Source organism: Ascaphus truei, chromosome 2 (assembly GCF_040206685.1).
Source record: "Ascaphus truei isolate aAscTru1 chromosome 2, aAscTru1.hap1, whole genome shotgun sequence".
NCBI lineage: Eukaryota > Metazoa > Chordata > Amphibia > Anura > Ascaphidae > Ascaphus > Ascaphus truei.
Genome location: NC_134484.1, coordinates 471,195,052 through 471,209,786, shown reverse-complemented (window position 1 = coordinate 471,209,786; position 14,735 = coordinate 471,195,052). Strand labels below are relative to the sequence as shown.

At 51.4% G+C, this 14,735-nt stretch overlaps 2 protein-coding genes across 2 annotated transcripts in view; both read left to right on the top strand.

The window, feature by feature from the left end:
- Positions 1–14,735, top strand: part of LOC142488295 (uncharacterized) — a 73,098-nt gene that overhangs the window by 51,172 nt on the left and 7,191 nt on the right. Inside the window, exon 9 of the mRNA XM_075588667.1 lies at positions 3,136–3,221. Coding sequence (XP_075444782.1) covers positions 3,136–3,221 — 86 coding nt within the window. The remainder of the gene's footprint in view (positions 1–3,135; positions 3,222–14,735) is intronic.
- The window catches only part of LOC142488346 (uncharacterized), a 193,423-nt gene continuing 180,378 nt past the window's right edge, over positions 1,691–14,735 (top strand). The window contains exon 1 of the mRNA XM_075588750.1: positions 1,691–2,080. The gene's annotated coding sequence lies outside the window, so the exon portion shown is untranslated. The remainder of the gene's footprint in view (positions 2,081–14,735) is intronic.

Sequence of the window (14,735 nt, the reverse complement as noted above, 5' to 3'; positions counted from 1 at the left end):
TCTATTTAGTGGGTTGCTCCTGTGTATGTCTGGTCAGTTCAGTCTGGTGGAGTGCGCAGTCAGTCTGGAGTGTTCAGTCTGGAGAGAGTCAGTTCTGTGAGAGCTGAGAGGAAGGAGTGGAGTCTGATCTGGAGTCATGATGAGAGTGTCAGTAGCGGGAGTGAGGAGTATGTGAGCTGCACAGTTCAGAGACAGAGAGAGCTGAGTCAGTCTGGAGGAGACAGGGGAGAAGAACTCAGAGCCCATCTGAGTAGAGCTGATACAGCTACAGTGGACCAATGCCCCTCACCCTGCAGGGGGTGAGGGGGGAGATCTAGCCTCACCCAGAGGGTCTATCCTGGGGTGGGGCAGGGGTATTGAGGCCCCAACCAGGCCATCCTGCAGGGGTACATTCCTGGAGGAGAAGGAGGGAGGAAGAGACCTTGTTCATATGCGGAAGTACTGCTGCTAATGAACTGCTGCTGTGTGTGAGCTAAGAGACAATAAAGACTGCTGTTTTACATAAGACTGTCTGAGATTGGAATCTCTCGCCTTGGGACCAGGGCTTTCTCTGGGAAGATTCCAACTTATCCCCTAGGTTTCGCCAGAGAATGGAGGCGCTGCACCACAACCACTAAAGAATGGAGGCCATTACCCCAGAAGCCTGGCCCTGTTATCCCCCACACCAACGCGGGAGACTCAGGCCCTCCTGTTCCAAGCAGGTATGCACCACCATACACATGTAGCCAGCCCTCAATACACCTTAGAGGCACGATCTGTGTCGGGGGGGAGGGACATGGGCTACACAAATTTACCAAAAATCTCCACATAAGGACCTTTGGGTTCATAGGGATAAAATAAAATGTTAGGTTTATTTGGTGTATGCATAATGGTTTTAGCATCTTCACTTTCCAAATAAAGACCCAACAGATCCTGCAGAGTATCTATACCTTGTGGTGATTGTGAATTCCCACAGCAAGAGTTGTCTATATTGTCAATAGCCCTAACTCTACTGTTATCTTCCACAAGTTCCAGCATATCACAATAGAATGATGAATCTACATTCATTGCCGTACCTATTACGCCATCATCTATCAAATCATTATCAATGTTGATTGATGGTGTAAAGGTGTCCCCCATTATCTGTATAGATTCCTGTAGACCTCCACACGATTTGTCATATTTTTTAGAGATCTTGGCATAATGTCTTTTTAATGTGATTTTACGTCTATATTTCTGTAAATCAACATACATATTAAACTCATTCGGTGGACCAACAGGAGCAAAATTCAGTCCTTTATTGAGCACTTGAATTTGTGCAGGGGATAGAGTATAATTGGAAAGATTATAAATCCCTAATTCTTGGAGACTTTTGTCTGCACAAGTCTCTTCGGCGTGTGTATTTGTTTTGGTTCCCTTACCTCTGCTCCCCCTATATTTACTTTGCTTCACCCTCCTCTCAACCATGACACTGGATCTGTTTCTTTTTCGGGATAATATACAGCATCAGTAGCGTCTGTATTCACAGGGAATACCTGTTACAGTAGTATTGCTGCTTTAAATGCACATTGTGTCTGCACAGAACAAGCAGGGGAGGTGTGAGCACAGACAGAAAATCACAGCTAGCAGAGGGAGGGGGGGTACAGGAGGGAGGGGAGGGCACAGGAGGGAGGGGAGGACACAGGAGAGAGGGGAGGATACAGGAGAGAGGGGAGGACACAGCTAGCAGGGGGATGGGAGGGACACAGAAGGGAATATCTGGTTTACAGGAGAGAGCCGAATAAATATGAGGCGTCCCTTCCCCAGGTACAGACAGGGCTGTGTTATCATGCAGGAGAAATGAGCAGCTGCTGAGGGGCTGATAAAGGAGGGGCAGAGGATAAACGGGGCAGTAACCCCCATAAGGGTAGTGGGACTGTCCTCTTCTCCTGCACAATAGGAAGCTTCAGACATTCATTAGCTGCTCACATCCCGGCTCCTGAGACCTGCAGTCTGGGCAAATAGCCACTAATGTACTGGGCAGCAGGGGACTGGGACCAGTGAGGGAGGAATACAGGGAGTAATCACAGGCCGGCAGGACTCACTCACAAGCAGCAACAAGGTAATCATGAGAATATATTATATATCTGCTTAACCCCTATTTATGATCTATAACACACACAGTTATGGTGGGTAAAAAAAGTGACAGAAACCCTCCACTGTAAAGCATATAGCAAATGGAAATATTACTGTGTGCTGATTTGCATGTCTTAGACAGGTCTGCAGCTCTGCCTCTCACCATTATCCCCCAGCACACACTGTACCCATTTTGGCTTTATTTTTGTTAAATAAATCATGACACCGTGTAATATGTCATGTGTTGTTGTTCATCTGAGGTTGTATTTACCTAATTTTAAGACCTGCTAAGGAACAGATGATTGTTATTATGTCCTGATATGTAAAACCATAGAATTCAAAGAGGGTGTACTTTCTTTTTCACACCACTGTACTACTCATTTTAAGGACCCTGCAGAGAGAAAAGTGGCTCAGCTCGATGGCTGTGTGTATTAACCCTTGTCACATACACAAGTCACAGGCTCACTAGTGTGTCATGTGTGACAACTGATAAGAAAATGAGACGATAAGTGGGTGAGGCGATCAAACCCCTATTTAATATGGTGAAAAGTGGGGTCAGGTTAGAGGGAGTTACTGCACTGTTCTGCATTTCCCACTTCTCACTGTATAAAATAATAGAGAGACGGTGTCAGTATGGAACAGAACTGCTGGACCGGAGAGCGTATCGGGAGCTTTTATCAAAGTCTCTCTAACGCCAAACTGGAGCACCAGATTTATCTGCTTCTTTTTTTCATAGTATAGAACTGGACAGTATATTAATTTGTTACACTAAAATGACTTTGCTATTCTTATGGCTGTTGATCTCTGACTTTTTATACTACATGATTGTGTTACATAATCCTACACCATTGATGCATTTCGCACTGTTTGAAATTAAGTTCCTGTTTGAGGATGGACCATATGTTTGTTTAGGTGCCTCTGATGTTTGGGTTGTTTTTGTGTTAAAAATCTTAGGTTTGAAAGCTTATATGAATTTCTGTAAATTTGTCCAATAAAACAAAACATTTCTTCTGTTTCTTTTTTATACAGGCACAGCTGATATCCAACAAATATAAATCAAGGAACCTCATATCTCAGCACCTCCAGAGGAGCGCTGCTCACTACCAGCATGGATCCACACATGTTAAGTGAGTAGAGGAGATATTTTGGTGGCTTTCAATCTGCAAGGAGAGAATATCTGGTATTTTGCAGTTATGCGACTTCAACACCCAAACTAATCTTGTATAAACCCGAACTTTCGTGGCTCCACAAGGGTGTCACATCAGAATAATCCATAAGGTAAATGCTCAGTCTCTCAGCCATATAGATGGTGCGGGCCGGGCATGGATGAAAATGTGGAATACAAACGGCTCTTTTATAAACCAAAGTTTGTTTATTGAACGCAGTCCATAAACACTTCACATAGATATACACAGATAGCATGACACAATACACGCGGCAAAATATAAGCGCTTTAGAGAAACATCCTCTAGTAGGTTCCGGTCCTATCTAGAGGAGGTACTTATCTTGTGTTCCCCATTGCGAAGGACGAAATGGAAACTTCTTTCATGGACACAGCGATGTGCTAAGAACTTTCATAATTAGCAGATTCAATATACGTTCATGATATATATATAGATATAAATCTATATAGATATAGATATATATAGATATATAAACCAACTGTAAATATTACTGTATGCTCATTTGCATGTCTCAGACAGGTCTGCAACCCTGTCTTTCCCCATTATCGCCCAGCATACAGCGCTTCCACTGCAGCAAGGGATTCTGGGAAATGACATACAAATGAGCACTCAGTGCCACCTTTTATATATTTTTATATATATATATATATATATATATATATTTACACATATATGAATATATACATATTAGTTTCCTGTTAATCCATTGGTGACTACTGCCATAGGGACAAGTTCCACCCTTCAGCTGAGATGGGACAGAAATCTACCTGTGGGAGGACCATAATTTGCCATCCTTTCCTCCCCAGGTATTTCTTTTTCTGTCCTACCTAGCTGAGGTAGAGGTTAGTGTTTTTTATGTAGTATATTGGGGGCTTACCTGATTACCTTGTTATCGATACAGGGGAGTTGTCTTTCTCTCACGCTATTGCCTGGATGGCCGCGCTCCAAGGAGTTGGCTCTTCCGGGGACCAAAAGACGGTCATGCTGCAAATAGCCGCTTCGGCACGCAGCTCCTGAAACAGCTTCAGCAGGTGGGCAGGTGAGTGCTTGGTACCACGTAGACGCACGAGTAGCAGGGAGGAAGCTCGCGCAAGGCCGCATGGTGTCAGAGAAGATATTTTAAAAGGAGGATTAAGACATGCAGAGGACAGTACACACTAGTCTGCTCAAGTGCAACAAGTAAAGGTGTAACTGCTGTAAGCCTACCATACGTACAGCTAGTCCTCGTTATCCAACGTTTCACTTTACAACTAATGGCATATCCAACGCTTTACAATGCAACCCTAAGGACTGTTTTATCGACGCCTAAATGCGTTATCCAAAGCCTAAAAGCGTTATCCAACGCTAACCGCCACTGATTAACATGGGACTCACTTAACAACGGTTTCACTATTCAACGCTACTACCAGAACGGATTCCGTTGGATAACCAAGAACTGACTATATGGCATATCCAATGCTTTACAATGCAACCCTAAGGGCCGTTTTATCGACGCCAGAATGCGTTATCCAACACCTAAATTAACTAACCGCCACTGATTAACATGGAACTCACTTTACAACGGTTTCACTATCCAACGCTACTTCCAGAACGGATTCCGTTGGATAACCGAGAACTGACTGTATAGGCACTGCTAAAGTCTGCAAGCCAATCAGGACTTAACCAGGATACATCATGGGTGCAAGCTCTTCAAAAACTGTGGGTGCTAAAGTCCCAATGTAAGCCCCAAGGAGGTAGTAGTGGTAGTCGTCAGTATATAAAAGAGATCCAATTTTGCTTTTAATGTTCAGGAACCTATCACGCCCATGCTCACAATGGAGAAAGGTCGAGCAGATAACATCAGGCAGATACTGCAGAAAGTTGTATCATTGTGTGTGTGTGTTCATGGCTCAAAGTCAACTGGCAGCAGTCAGGTCTGCAAAAACACAACACCCACAAGTGTGACACTTGAAATAACACAGGGATTGACAAACTACTGTAGATCTTGTGACATTTCTTCCTTTATGTCAAAATTACAATATTCAACCCCTGCTTTTTTACTCTGCATATATGCATATTATAATCAACTGACCTTTCCAAAATCATTACATTATACAGATCAACCCCGTAATAACGCGATCCGTTACAATGCAAATCCGCTTATAACTGTAACGCTCGGCCTGCCCACAAGCCAGACGAGACGCCGGGACTGAGGTGGAAAGGAGTAATACCACACACCTAACAGTAAACGGGGGCACGGCCGGAGTGTGGAAGTAGCGTAGATGATCCGGGTATCAAACTTAGAGAGGGTACCGTACTTGCCAACTCCAGCGTGGTAAGGTAAAGTCCGTAAGCCAATGGTCTTGGGATGGAGAGAGCAGCGTAGTAGAGTGTCCGTAAATCGGGGTCGTGGAATGGAGAGAGCAGCGTAGTAGAGTGTCCGTAAGCCTGGGTCGTGGAGTGGAGAGAGCAGCGTAGTAGAGTGTCCGTAAGCCATGTCCAAGGGATATAGAAGTCTGCAATGTAGAATGTCCAAAGCCAAATCCAAGGGGTTCCAGAAAGCAGCGTAAACGGAGTCCAAAGCCAAAGGTCAAATCCAGGGAGGTCAGCAGAATATCCAGGGACAGGAACAGGAACTGAAAGACAAAAGGGTCCAGGCAACAGCAGACAGCACCAAGGTACAGAAGCTATGCAGAGCAAGGAGGTAATGGTGAGGGGAGATTAAATAGGGGGCTGGGACCTATCAGAGGAAGGGGAGGAACAGAGGAGCGGCCCTAGGGAGGACCTGATAGGGGAAGGGCCTGGGGGGCGGTCCTGATGGAGCAGGGACAGGGAAGCGTTTGATGCGAGCGCCGCGTCAACGAAGTCAGAGAAGGTGGAGTCAAGCGCCCGGCGCCAGTAAATTGAAGCCTGGGTCCGCGTCGCCCGTAAGGGTGACGCGCGCGCCCCGGAAGTGCGGGAGCAGTCGTGGAGGGGGCCGCAAGAGGAGAGGCGTGCCGCTGGGGAGCCTGGGCGGCACAGAGAAGAGGTAAGGAGGCACTGGAAGCAGGTGTACCCGCAGCGCGGATCCTTACAATAACGCGATGCAAGCGTGGCTCCCAGTTTTCATATTTATGAATACTTTACAACACAATTATTGGTATCTTTAATACTTTATTGTACAATGCATACAATCGTACATTATTTCTAATGCGATCTGCTTATAACGCAATGCGATTCTTTGGACCACAAGCACAGCGTTATAAGGGGGTTGAGCAGTATACAACTGCACTGAAATGATTGCCCTAAAGTTAGTAGCAGTACTCTTGTGATTTAGGTTTTTCTTAAAAAGAGATGGCTATAATTACTGATATAGATATTATGTCAGTACTCCAGGGTTATAACAGGAGATTCCAGTGGCCAGAGCACCTACAGAACCAACTGTTAGAACGAAGGTATGCAGCAAAAACCCATTGATCTTATGTCAGATTTCATGTCATGGATGCACGACATGGTAACCCAGGTCATTGAAGCAGCCTCTTCAAAGTCTGCCCATGACAGGCCAGAAGCGGACAAGATCATTTACTAGCTTGGAAAGCCGACAAGATTAATCTTCTGAGAATTCAGAGGGCGAACAATTCAGCAGGATGGAACTGGAAATGGAATCTTCAGAGAGTGAGTTTTCAGCAGAGGAAGAATCGTCCACTTTTGGTCTAGCCACTTCTCAAGGCAGGAAGAGAGATCTTACAGACCGAGGACGAGCCTTCCCTTTCGGAACTTAGAGATTGCCTATTCAAGTTCCTTCTTGGTCCATGAAGGGTGGAGGAGATGATCAAAGGAGAGCGGTCCCAGCCAGACAAAAAAGCTGCGTTGACTCAAGACTTCCAGTGCAGGTAGGAGCTCAGTGGCCAAAACAGCAGGGGGCAGGCAAGGAGGCGTCTGGTTCATAGGTAAGGGTCCAGGGCAGGTGGCAATAATCAGATGGGGTCACAAGCAGGGGTCCAGGGCAGGTGATAAAAATCATGGTCGGTGTCACAAGCAGGGGTCGGCAGCTTGAAATCCGCAGGGGCAGTGCAAGAACAGATGAAGAAAAGCCTAGTGCAGGCAAGGGCCTTTTTATTCAGGGTCACGCACAAAATACAAGGACTGGTTCAGGCAGAGGTCAGAGAACACAAAGCAAATGCCAGGAAGAACAGGAAACTATAAAGACAGGCAGGGACAGAGGACAGAAGCACCAAGAGGAGACAGAGGAAAACCCAGAGCAGACAGAAAACACACCCAGTGGGCAAACAGGAACTGTGTCTGGGAGCAGGAAGACACAAAAACACACACAGAGTGCCTGCTCAGCCTACCGATATGGTTATAACTTTCTAGAGTGGTGCTGTCAGGGTATACATATTGGATAACACGAGAGAGAGAAGACCCTACTAGGGTCCAATGAAGGAATACAAATTTTCCCTACCTGGATGAAATTCTGATAACGGCACAAGACCGAGTCCTCTTAGTCCAACACCTATCAAGAATGCTACAAATCATTTCACATCACTGCTGGTTGGTCAACACGGAAAAGCCAATTAAGGCCAACCCAGAATCTCAGATTCCTGGGAATGGAGTTAAACACACAGCAAGGCCGAGTGGTTCTTCCTACCGACAAAAAAGAAAATGTATTTTGTCAATGCATGAGGCTGATGGGCACTATCGGCGACCATACAGGTGGTGAAGTTGGTCAGGTGGCATAGAAGAACGTATCAACAAAACATCTTACGCCATTGGCAGAGACAGACGGCAAGCATGGACTAATGTAACTCCTTACTGCAAAACGTAAGAGAATATCTAAAATGTTTAAAAACATTTTCCTTGCCGAAATGTTTTGCTGCATTTTATAATGCTAGGGTATGTTCAGGGTTTGCAGAGGGACATGGGAGGGGGGTGGGGGGTGATGGGACAGGCAGTTGTGTGAAGTCAAGTGTTGGGAGAGGCTCCAGTAAATAAAGTGTTCAGTGGAGTTAAAAGTGCAGGCTAACAAGCATGGGATAATAGTGTCGTCAGATAAGCTCACCGTTTTTTGCCTTGTGTACTGTAGATGAGTTTGCAGAAAGATCTAGTTCCCAGTCCACCTCTAGGCTAACTATATTTCCACTTAAAGATGCAGCATTTAAGATGCCAAATGATTTAAACCATACAGTGGTGTAGTGTTCTCTTATTCCATTTCCTTCACAGACGGCAAACAGCAGGATTCTTCCTCCAGGGGCTTCATACATTGAGAAAGAGAATACCCAATAGTGTAGGTCAGTCATTCCCAACCGGGGCTCTGCGGAACCCTCGGGCTCCGTGGAGCAGTCCCAGGGGTTCCCGCCTGGCCGCCCCAGTGGTTTCCTGACTCTCCCCGGCTCCCCTGCTCATCCTCTCCCAGGTTTCCCCGGCTCTTCCACTCCCCCCCCCCCCGAGCACGCACACAGCCGGGCTCTAGGGCGCGCATGTACGCACCCCCCCCCCCCCCGAGCCCGCGCTCTAGCGCGTGTGTACCATTTTTGCAGAGAGGGCAGCGCAAGGACTGGTGCGGCAGGCAGTGCTAAGACTGGAGGCGGGGGGCGGGCAGGAGCACTCGTGAGTCTGTGCAGCCTGTCCCTGATTGGAGAAGCGGAGAGACAATCAGAGGACATTGGGGGCAGAGCTACACCCCGGCGGCCCTGAGAAGTCTGTGTCCTTCCTGGAAATAAGGTAAGGACACAGATTGGGGGATGGGGCAGGGTGAGATGGTGAAAGTATGGGGGGGCCAGTGTGAGATGGTGAAAGGATGGAAGGCAGGGTGAGATGGTGACAGGATGGGGGGGCCAGGGTGAGATGGCGACAGGATGGGGGGGCCAGGGTGAGATGATGACAGGATGGGGGGGGGGGGGCAGGGCGAGATGGTGACAGGATGTGGGGGGCAGGGTAAGATGGTGACAGGATGGGGGGGCAGGGTGAGATGGTGACAGGATGGGGGGGCAGGGTGAGATGGTGACAGGATGGGGGGGCAGTGTGAGATGGTGACAGGATGGGGGGGCAGGGTGAGATGATGACAAGATGGGGGGGGCAGGGTGAGATGGTGACAGGATGGGGGGCAGGGTGAGATGGTGACAGGATGGGGGGGGGGCAGGGTGAGATGGTGACAGGATGGGGGGGCCAGGGTGAGATGGTGACACGATGGGGAGGTCAGGGTGAGATGGTGACAGGATTGGGGGGCGGGCAGGGTGAGATGGTGACAGGATGGGGTGGGGGCAGGTGAGATGGTGACAGGATGGGGGGGAAGGGTGAGATGGTGACAGGATAGGGGGGCAGGGGGAGATGTGACAGGATGGGAGGGCCAGGGGGAGAGGGTGACAGGATGGGGGGGCAGGGTGAGATGGTGACAGGATGGGGGGTGCCAGGGTTAGGTGGTGACAGGATGGGGGGGGGCAGGGTGAGATGGTGACAGGATGGGGGTGCCAGGGTGAGATGGTGAAAGGATGGGGTGTGCCAGGGTGAGATGGTGAAAGGATGGGGGGCAGGGTGAGATGGTGACAGGATGGGGGGGCCAGGGTGAGATGGTGACAGGAAAGGGGGAGCCAGGGTGAGATGGTGATAGGAAGGGGGGGGGCAGGGTGAGATGGTAAAGGATGGGGAGGCCAGGGTGAGATGGTGACAGGATGGGGGCGGCAGGGTGAGATGGTGACAGGATGGGGGGGCCAGGGTGAGATGGTGACATGATAGGGGGGCCAGGGTGGGTTGGTGAAAGGATGGGGGGGCAGGGTGAGATGGTGACAGGATGGGGGGCGCCAGGGTTAGGTGGTGACAGGATGGGGGGCAGGGTGAGATGGTGACAGGATGGGGGGGGGGTCAGGGTGAGATGGTGACAGGATGGGGGGGCCAGGGTGGGTTGGTGAAAGGATGGGGGGGGCAGGGTGAGATGGTGAAAGGATGGGGGGGGCAGGGTAAGATGGTGACAGGATGGGGGGGCAGGGTGAGATGGTGACAGGATGGGGGGGCAGGGTGAGATGGTGACAGGATGGGGGGGCAGTGTGAGATGGTGACAGGATGGGGGGGCAGGGTGAGATGATGACAAGATGGGGGGGGCAGGGTGAGATGGTGACAGGATGGGGGGCAGGGTGAGATGGTGACAGGATGGGGGGGGGCCAGGGTGAGATGATGACAGGATGGGGGGGGGGCAGGGCGAGATGGTGACAGGATGGGGGGGGCAGGGTTAGATGGTGACAGGATGGGGGGGCAGGGTGAGATGGTGACAGGATGGGGGGCAGGGTGAGATGGTGACAGGATGGGGGGGCAGTGTGAGATGGTGACAGGATGGGGGGGCAGGGTGAGATGATTACAAGATGGGGGGGGCAGGGTGAGATGGTGACCGGATGGGGGGCAGGGTGAGATGGTGACAGGATGGGGGGGAGGGCAGGGTGAGATGGTGACAGGATGGGGGGGCCAGGGTGAGATGGTGACACGATGGGGAGGTCAGGGTGAGATGGTGACAGGATTGGGGGGCGGGCAGGGTGAGATGGTGACAGGATGGGGTGGGGGCAGGTGAGATGGTGACAGGATGGGGGGGAAGGGTGAGATGGTGACAGGATAGGGGGGCAGGGGGAGATGTGACAGGATGGGGGGGCAGGGTGAGATGGTGACAGGATGGGGGGTGCCAGGGTTAGGTGGTGACAGGATGGGGGGGGGGAAGGGTGAGATGGTGACAGGATGGGGGTGCCAGGGTGAGATGGTGAAAGGATGGGGTGTGCCAGGGTGAGATGGTGAAAGGATGGGGGGCAGGGTGAGATGGTGACAGGATGGGGGGGCCAGGGTGAGATGGTGACAGGAAAGGGGGAGCCAGGGTGAGATGGTGATAGGAAGGGGGGGGGGCAGGGTGAGATGGTAAAGGATGGGGAGGTCAGGGTGAGATGGTGACAGGATTGGGGGGCGGGCAGGGTGAGATGGTGACAGGATGGGGTGGGGGCAGGTGAGATGGTGACAGGATGGGGGGGAAGGGTGAGATGGTGACAGGATAGGGGGGCAGGGGGAGATGTGACAGGATGGGGGGGCAGGGTGAGATGGTGACAGGATGGGGGGTGCCAGGGTTAGGTGGTGACAGGATGGGGGGGGGGAAGGGTGAGATGGTGACAGGATGGGGGTGCCAGGGTGAGATGGTGAAAGGATGGGGTGTGCCAGGGTGAGATGGTGAAAGGATGGGGGGCAGGGTGAGATGGTGACAGGATGGGGGGGCCAGGGTGAGATGGTGACAGGAAAGGGGGAGCCAGGGTGAGATGGTGATAGGAAGGGGGGGGGGCAGGGTGAGATGGTAAAGGATGGGGAGGCCAGGGTGAGATGGTGACAGGATGGGGGCGGCAGGGTGAGATGGTGACAGGATGGGGGGGCCAGGGTGAGATGGTGACATGATAGGGGGGCCAGGGTGGGTTGGTGAAAGGATGGGGGGGGCAGGGTGAGATGGTGACAGGATGGGGGGCGCCAGGGTTAGGTGGTGACAGGATGGGGGGCAGGGTGAGATGGTGACAGGATGGGGGGGGTCAGGGTGAGATGGTGACAGGATGGGGGGGCCAGGGTGGGTTGGTGAAAGGATGGGGGGGGCAGGGTGAGATGGTGACAGGATGGGGGGCGCCAGGGTTAGGTGGTGACAGGATGGGGGGCAGGGTGAGATGGTGACAGGATGGGGGGGTCAGGGTGAGATGGTGACAGGATGGGGGGACAGGGTGAGAGGATATGTATTGGGGAGGTAGAGGTATTTTTAAAATATATTTGGGGGGAGGTGGGGGTATTTTTTAAATGTAATTAGGGGGAGGTGGGGATATTTTTTAATGTATTCGGGGGGCGTGGGGGTATTTTTAAATGTATTTGGGGAGCGAGGGGTATTTTCTATATGTATTGGGGGGGGGGAGGGGGCGTGGGTGTCCAGTATTTTTGGACAAGCCATCTGGCAACCCTAGGGAGATGGGACATCTAGGGCCGGGGGGTAATTTGAGGGAGATGGGACATGCAGGGGGAGGGGGTTATGTGAGGGAGATGGGACATGCAGGGTGGGATGATGTGAGGGAGATGGGACATGCGGGGGGTGATGTGAGGGAGATGGGACATGCAGGGGGGGTGATGTGAGGGAGATGGGACATGCAGGGGGGTGATGTGAGGGAGATGGGACATGCAGGGGGGTGATGTGAGGGAGATGGGACATGAAGAGGGGGGGATGTGAGGGAAATGGGACATGAAGAGGGGGTGATGTGAGGGAGATGGGACATGCAGGAGGGGTGATGTGAAGGAGATGGGACATGCAGGGGGGGGTGATGTGAGGGAGATGGGACATGCAGGGGGGTGATGTGAGGGAGATGGGACATGCAGGGGGGGTGATGTGAGGGAGATGGAACAAGCAGTGGGGGTGATGTGAGGGAGATGGAACATGCAGGGCAGGGGGGTGATGTGAGGGAGATGGGACATGCAGGGCAGGGGGGTGATGTGAGGGAGAGGGGACATGCAGGGCAGGGGGGTGATGTGAGGGAGATGAAACAGGTGGGGGGGGGTGATTTGAGGGTGATGGGACATGCAGGGCATCGGGGTGATGTGAGGGAGATGAGACATGCAGGGCAGGGGGATGATGTGAGGGAGATGGGACATACAGGGCAGGGGTGTGATGTGAGGGAGATGGGACATGCAGGGCAGGGGGGTGATGTGAGGGAGATGGGACATGCAGGGGGGGGTGATGTGAGTGAGATGGGACATGCAGGGCAGGGGGGTGATGTGAGGGAGATGGGACATGCAGGGCAGGGGGGTGATATGAGGGAGATGGGACATGCAGGGCAGGGGGTGATATGAGGGAGATGGGACATGCCAGGGGGGGTGATGTGAGGGAGATGGGACATGCAGGGCAGGGGGGTGATGTGAGGGAGATGAAGCACGTGGGGTGATGTGAGGGAGAAGCGGGTGGGGTGATATGAGGGGTGCTGGGGGAAATATGATGATGATTGTCATGGGAGAGGGGGTTTGGCCCGGTATTAAAGGGGTTACACCCCATTTGGCCACCCCCTGCTCTCACTTGGGAAGCAAGGGGTTAACTGGACTGCGGTTCATTCATGTGTTTTTACCCTGCTTCGGTACCCAAATGTATATTCCCCTGTAAATGTGTATTGTTCCCATTCCAGTGTTTGCACCAACACATGCACTGGGATTGATGTGGGAGGGAAAGGGTTAATATTAATTCAGTGCTTATAGCCCTTTGTTCCATTTTTCCACCTTTTCAGGCTCCATTTTGCAGCTCTCCATAGGTCGCCGTTGCAGCCCAGTGCAATCTTATGGAGATTCCAGTGATTTGGGCCCGTTTCGGTAGAAGACCTGCAGGTGGCGCCCGAGAGGAGGAGCGGCAGTTCCCCATTGTAAGTCAATGGAGCCATCCATTTCAATGGGGATTCCTCGACGCCGATCTCCAGGAACGGGTTGGCAGCCATCCAAACCGCAGACCGCAAGAGCGGAAACATCATCTGAAAAAGAGCTTTGATCACTACCCGGTCAAGTTCAATTACAATTGGCGTGGGAACCTTAGGTTCTAGGGCACCCAGGAATAAAATTCTTTTTGCCGCTAGACCTTAGGGACCCCCACACTCGACCACCACCGGGTCCGGGAATGAGGGACTCCCATAAAGGGTCGCGCCCACCACGAGGGTCGTCCCATTGAATCCCATGGCGGCGCTGGCCCATGCATTTCCTATGGCGGCGCCGGCCATTGATTCCAATGGGAGAAAGCTGCGGGGCGTTAAAACGGCTAAGTCCGAAAAGGTAAAAAGGGTAAGCCCATATCTCCGGTTCTGTGAGGACCAGAGGGCTGGGATTTGGGTCGCAGGTAGTCACTATTCCGGGATAACTGCATGGCCATTTCCAGCCCTCTCCGAACAACCAAACGGAGTATGGGCAACTGAAAAATTGTGGTTTCCCTATAGACTTCAATGGCGGAGTTGCTCCATTGAAAGCCTATAGTGGCGGAGCCCGTTGATTTCAATGGGAGAGTGAAAAGCAGAGATCAATTTTAGCTATGGCGGAGAATCCTGCATTAAAGTTAATGGGGGATTTTAACTTGTTTTTTGTATCTCCGGTTCTGGGGCTCGTGGGAGGCTGAAACTTGGCCACTATGGCAAAGGTCCTCCGGCATGAGGACGTGGCAAATTTCAGCCCGCTCAGACCCACAGAACGGACTATTTTAATATGTGAAGGTATTAAAGTATGAATTGTATTTTGGGTCTGGTATAAAAACTCAGAGCCCATATATTATGTTAATGGTCAGGGAGGGATACAAATGGTCTACAATAAAACCTCTGATCAAGACTCCCCCACCCTGCTTGTGTATGCGAGCACAACAGAAAAGCAGGACGTGGGTACTTAAGGATAAGTATTATAAGTCACAGCTTGGACAAAGGCTTTCCTGTCCAAGCCAGACATTCAGACGCCCGTATTGTGGGCGGGGGGCTAGGGAAATAAGCCCCTATTAGA